Source organism: Myotis davidii, unplaced genomic scaffold, assembly GCF_000327345.1.
Source record: "Myotis davidii unplaced genomic scaffold, ASM32734v1 scaffold205, whole genome shotgun sequence".
Classification (NCBI taxonomy): domain Eukaryota; kingdom Metazoa; phylum Chordata; class Mammalia; order Chiroptera; family Vespertilionidae; genus Myotis; species Myotis davidii.
Genome location: NW_006297573.1, coordinates 6543492 through 6549787, shown reverse-complemented (window position 1 = coordinate 6549787; position 6296 = coordinate 6543492). Strand labels below are relative to the sequence as shown.

Below are 6296 nucleotides of genomic sequence, written 5' to 3'. Positions count from 1 at the left end.
CCGCCGCCCGGCTCCACGGTCCTCTCCGCGAGCTGCGCGGCTCCAGCGCCAGCTCCCGGCGGGAACGCTGGCAAAGCCGTTTTGAAATCCCGAAGTTGCCGGCTGCAGGGGGTACCCACGTGTAGGAACTTTTACTAGTAACTGTGAGATGGCATTCCAAGACGGGAGGCAGCGCTGTGGCCAGGAAAAGAAGGGGCCCAGGAGTGGGAACCGGTTTCTCCCTGCGCGCATCAAATGCCCTGCCACGCTTCATGTTCTCCATCTGGAAGAAACGACCTTGACAACTTCTAGGAGCTCTACTAAGCTCTGAATGTGTGACGCTAAGATTTTTTTTCAGTCTGACTTTTGTGATCAGAAGTTTCAAATGGTCTGAAGTCGCTCAACATAGGCTACCAGTCGATTCATCTGTCCTCACAATCCTAGAAGAAAACTCAGTTATGGCTTGTCTGCCATGAACCGGTTACTGCTTCCAGATGGATGCTAGCGTTTGAGTCTAGAACAGTCCTGCAGAGAATGTGTTATATCTCCACAGCTATCCCCACAGACACCAGATTTCTGAATAGAGAGGCATCCTGAGGTCGTGGAAACTGAGCAGGCTCAGAATGCATAGAACCCCCAATGTACCAGCAATTCCACTGAATAACTACGCGATTCTAGGAATGTTGTTGTCTACTTGTCTGAGAAATGGGGATCCAAATGTATTCGCCTGTAAAGTTGTGGTATATGTGGAAAGCCTGTAGTAGGTGTTCAGCAAATGGAAACTGTTAATGTTATTGTCAGGTTCACAGGGCAGTTTGGGGATTAAACAGGAAAAGTAATCCCAGTCCTATTCCCTTATACTGAGCTGCCTCTCAGCCTTGTCAACACAGAACTATTGTGACTATTTTGGATGTATCTAGATTCCATTCATACATATAACATTTCCCCTTTATTTTTAGTTTAAAGATAAAATAAAAATGCAGGCCCTAAAAGCCTGGAGCTGGCCTAGCACAGCTACATCGCCATGCTCTCCAGTTAAACATAGACAATGTCACAGAATGCCAACATCAGCCAAGGCCATTGTGACCATGATGAATCAACAAAAACAAGACCACTCATAATCATGTCTGAACACAGAAAAAAACAAACAAAAAAACAAGAGCATTGCCCTAACCGGTTTGGCTCAGTGGATAGAGTGTCGGCCTGCGGACTAAAGGATCCCAGGTTTGATTCCAGTCAAGGGCATGTACCTTGGTTGCGGGCACATCCCCAGTAGGAGGTGTGCAGGAGGCAGTTGATCGATGTTTCTCTCTCATCGATGTTTCTAACTCATGTTCCTCTCCCTTCCTCTCTGTAAAAAACCAATAAAATAAGTTTTTTTAAAAAAACAAACAAAAAATCATGAGCATTGCCTAAACCACAAACATGGCCTAATAGCCTCCTCCTATCCTGGCTAATATAAGTGACTGTCACTTCTTTACCCATCAGTTTTAGCCTCATTCCATTCTTCTTGTGTTTTAGATAATAATTAAGTTGCCTTGTCATAGAATTATCACTGCTTCCTGCCAGCAATCCAGTCCAGGGCAATGGCCCAAATCCTTGAACTTTCCCCAAATCACCAAACACAAGGCCAAATCCCATGTCATTTCTAATATCCTCTTCCTGAGACATCTCACAATTCCCCATGGTGAGCATTCTCCCTTGTTGCATCAAGTCAACGAACCCAAATTTATCCAACTAGAGATGTGTTCCTGGTGGTCTTCAAAGGGAAAGCATTGACATCCTTAAGAGATTCAAAGACGACAAATAGAATCCAATTTAAGGGGAAGATACAACTCTAAGCCAAACTCCAAACCATTCATTATACATTCATGTATAGTGTAAATTTATTAAAACTAAAACAAAAAGCTGTGAGAATCCCAACTTAGCTGAAAACCAGAATCAAGGCAGCTCCTACAGCAAGCATGTTAGCAATATGTCTAAAAAGAATTTCTCAAGGACTTTTTCCTAAATTTGACCTGTTATGTAGTACTAATCTAGAATTAATCTCTAGAGTTTGAAAGTGTATTAAATTGGCAGCATTCTGAGAGATAGTGGTGATAGAATGCAAAAAAATAAAATAAAAATGAGTTTCTTTAATGGAGAAATGTTGCCAAGGTTCACTTTGTGAGTTCCCCTTTTAAATGTGTTGCCTTCCTAGGCCGGCGAGTGTTGTGGGGCAGGAGGGAGGGGGGTAAGAGATCAACCGAAGGACTTGTATGCATGCATATAAGCATAACCAATGGACATAAGACACTGGGGGGTAGGGGAGGCCAGGGGATTGTCAAGGGTGGGGGGAAAAAAAGGACACATATGTAATACCCTTTGTAATACTTTAAGCAATAAAATAAATAAAAATAAATAAAAAATAAAAAGAAATGTATTCCCTTCTGAAACTTCTGAAGAGCCCCTAAGGCAAGGCCTCTCATAAGGAAGATCTACAGACCACCACTACCACATTGGAATCCCCCAAGAGTTTTTTTCTAGTCAATTCTGGGCTCCACAACAGCCCTACTGAATCTGAATCTCTAGGGCCCTAGAATCTGTATTTTTAACAAGTTCCCTCAAATGATATTCATGTGAGCGAAATATAAAGAATTATTAACCTAGATGTACAGGACAGCAAACTCTCCTCGCCCATCTGCTGCTGTTCCCAAACTGGCTCTTGTTAACCTGTCTTTATTTTATTCTTTTTATCCATGAAGATTTTGCATATCATTCCTTTTTGTGGATGTTTTTAATAAAAATTTTAAATTGTCATATAAAGCATCTGTCTTCCCATCCCCACCCCTTCTTCAATTAAAATTAAAGCCCCAGGAATGTATCATATTTATCTTGAAGCCTGAAGAACCTACCTGGCCTGGGTGATAGGAGTAAAATTCCAAGGGCATTGACTATTTGCTGATTTGTCGTAAGCCTCGTGTCTAGTACAGTACTTGGCACATAGTAGGCTGTGAATATTTGTTAGATAAATGATTGCATATTACTGTGCTATCTTCTTAGGGTACCCATTGTTTCTTAGGGTATCCAGCCCAATTTCATTTGACTGGTCTCTAATTCTATGATTTCTCCGAGCAGTCATTCCACTTAGTCGATCCACTTAGACTGGACTGTAAACCAGTATTTCTAAGGTAGATGGGGAAAGTATAGAAGCAGGAAGGATTAGGGAGGAGTATGAATATTAGAATTAAATTATTTCACAACTGGAGGGAGTCTTATAGACCACCTAGTTCCTATTTCACAGTGAAATAAGAAAGATAAGAATTATATTGAGTCTGTTATGAAGCTAAATTTATTCAATTTAAAGAACAGTTCTTCATTCTGAGACTACAGCCTTCACTACAACTTGGATTTTAAAATGTCCTATTTTAAATGAAGATTGTGGTGGCAATTTATTTTCTTTTTTAATAGCTTCACATGCCAATATTAGAGGTAGACATTCTATCATACCCACCTCCATTTTTCTAACCTATTGGTCCACCAAATCCCAAAGTTAGGGAATTACTGAACAAATAAATATATATTAACTAATAGTCTTATGAGGTAAGCCCTTTACATCAATTATTTGCTATTTCCATCTAAAAAAATTCTGTGTGTGAGAACTATCATCTCCCTTTACAGATAAAGAATTTGAGTCTTAGAGAGTTTAGACTATAAGTGTTAGAGGATGATTCAACCCCAGGCTATATAACCCTTCAAACCACACTTACTAGCCCTCTCTCTCTCTCTCTCTCTCTCTCTCTCTCTCTCTCTGAACCCGAACTCATTAGACAAACCATTTAGCCCCTCTAAAATCAGGTTTCCCATTACATTCATGTGCCACTTAGCAACAGGGATACGTTCTATGCATTGTTAGGTGAGTTCATCACTGTGTGAACATCACTGGGTGCACTTACACAAACCTCGATGGGGTAGCTCACTACACTCCTAGGCTATATGGTGCAGCCTATTGTTCCTAGGCTACAGACCTGTGCAGCATGCTACTGTACTCTATATTGTAGGCAATTGTAACACAATGGTACTTGTGCAACTAAACATATCTAAACATAGAATGGTACAGGAAAAGTATGGTATAAAAGTTAAAAGGGTACCTCTGTCTAGGGCACTTACCAGGAATACAGCTGGCAGTATTGGAAATTGCTCTGGGTGAGTGGCAATGTGAAGGCCTAGGAAATTCCTGTTTACTGCTGTGTACTTTATAACATTGCACTTAGGCTACACCAAACTTATAAAACACAAGATTAAATCTAACACAAGAGAAAATGATGCATCAAGAGATGTGGTAAACACAAGATGAGGTTGCTGCTGGCATTACATGGCACACTGTTTTACAGCAGATGTTTTTTAAAGTAGACATACACTTGAAAATAATGATAAAAAGCATAGTATAGTGAATACATAAACCAGTAACATAGTTTATTATTATAGAGTACAATATATTCTACATAACTCTGTACTATAATTATATGCCTGGCTGTGCAGATTTAACACAAGCATCACCACAACAGTGAGTAATACATGTACAACAACAGATAAGACAGCAATGATGTCACTGGGTGATGAGCTTTTCAGCTCCATTATAATCTTACCAGAGGCTCAGTGCACGAAAATTCGTGCACTCACAGGGGGTTCCTCAGCCCAGCCTGTGTCCTCTGGCAGCCCAGGAGCCCTCGGGGGATGTCTGACTGACGGCTTAGGCCTGCTCCCTAAGCCTAAGCCATCAGTTGGACATCATTAGCACTGCCAAGAAGGTAGGTGCTCCTGCCACCACCGCTGCATTCACAGCTGTCAGCCCAGCTTGTGGTTGAGCAGAGCTCCCGCTGTGGGAGTGCGCTGACCACCAGAGGGTAGCTCCTGCATTGAGCATCTGCCCCATAGTGGTCAGTGCACATCATAGTGACAGGTCATTCCACTGTTAGGGTCAATTTGCATATTACCCTTTTATTATATAGGACTAGAGGCCCAGTGCACGAAAATTTGTGCATTGGTGTGTGGGGGGGAGCAGTCCCTCAGCCCGGCATGCCCCCTCTCACAGTCTGGAAGCCCTCAGGGGATGTCCTACTGATGGCTTAAGCCCGCTCCCTGTGGGGAGCAGGCCTAAGCCACAGTCTGGCCTCCCTCTGCAGGAGGCGACTGGCTGATCAGGGAAGACGACTGGCCCATCACGCCTCTGCTGCTGCCACGGTGCCACGGTGGCTGCCTGAGCCTTGGCCTGGCCCTCACAGCAGCAGCCACCATCCGCGGCTGCAGCTTTGTCTGAAAGGACGTCTGGTCTAATTAGCATATTACCCTTTCTTTAGTATAGATGGGACTACCGTTGTATATGCAATCTTGTAAACTAAAATCAGTTATTTTCCACTACACCAAGTTCCATTCTCTCATTAGCTGTGTGAAGTGATCCAACCTATAAAATATTGCCCAGTAGCTATCAGCTGCATACTTTGACCTTGTTTCCACAGGTAAATTAGTCAGATGCTGCATTTGTTTCTTCAGGAACTCTATTGGTTTTAAAATACCACTGACTAGGTGACACTGTGTCTATCTAGTTCACATTTTGTCCGCACTGAAAATTGTGCTTTTCTATAGATAAGAAAGCCAAGCCTCCAATGTTCTTGGCTCCAGCAATTTTTCCTCAGGAATCCTCCTTGTGTAAGAGAACAATATGTAATGTATATGGTAAAACATAAGGTACCGCCCAGCTGGCGTGGCTCAGTGGTTGAGTGTTGAACTATGAACCAGGTCATAGTTCTATTCCTAGTCAGGGCACATGCCCAGGTTGAGGGTTCTATCCCCAGTGTGGGGCATGCAGGAGGCAGCTGATCAATGATTCTCTCTCATCACTGATGTTTCTATCTCTCTCTCCCTTTCTCTGAAATCAATAAAAACATATTTTAAAAAACATAAGGAACCTACTAAAGATATATTTTCCTTTGGTCTACATTTTCAACTCCCCATTTTATTGTTGCTGCTTTCTGAAAAATTATATCCCTTTCCCCACCCCCCACCTTAGCCTCAAAGAAAAGGCAGGCTAAATTAATATTCCATTGAACTTAAACTATTAAAAATGTAACCTACAATATGAATTACGGTACATCTTTACTATACTGTTTTGTTGCCATTGACTAGAATTGTTGAACTTTATTTACTGACGGGAAAAACATGTAAGAGAATTGCTGGACCACACTCAACCTGGTTTTTTTGAAGAAACCTCTGGATGACACTAAAACAGAAAAATAATGATTCATAAGGTAAATTACTAAAAATGAGGCAGGATTTGG

The 6296-nt window shown here is 41.9% G+C and overlaps 1 protein-coding gene across 1 annotated transcript in view; it reads right to left on the bottom strand.

Annotated features, from left to right (window-relative positions):
- The window catches only part of DERA (deoxyribose-phosphate aldolase (putative)), a 95244-nt gene extending 93579 nt beyond the window's left edge, over nucleotides 1-1665 (bottom strand). The window contains exon 1 of the mRNA XM_006773285.2: nucleotides 1461-1665. Coding sequence (XP_006773348.1) covers nucleotides 1461-1665 — 205 coding nt within the window. The remainder of the gene's footprint in view (nucleotides 1-1460) is intronic.
- Nucleotides 1666-6296: the final 4631 nt, after the last annotated feature.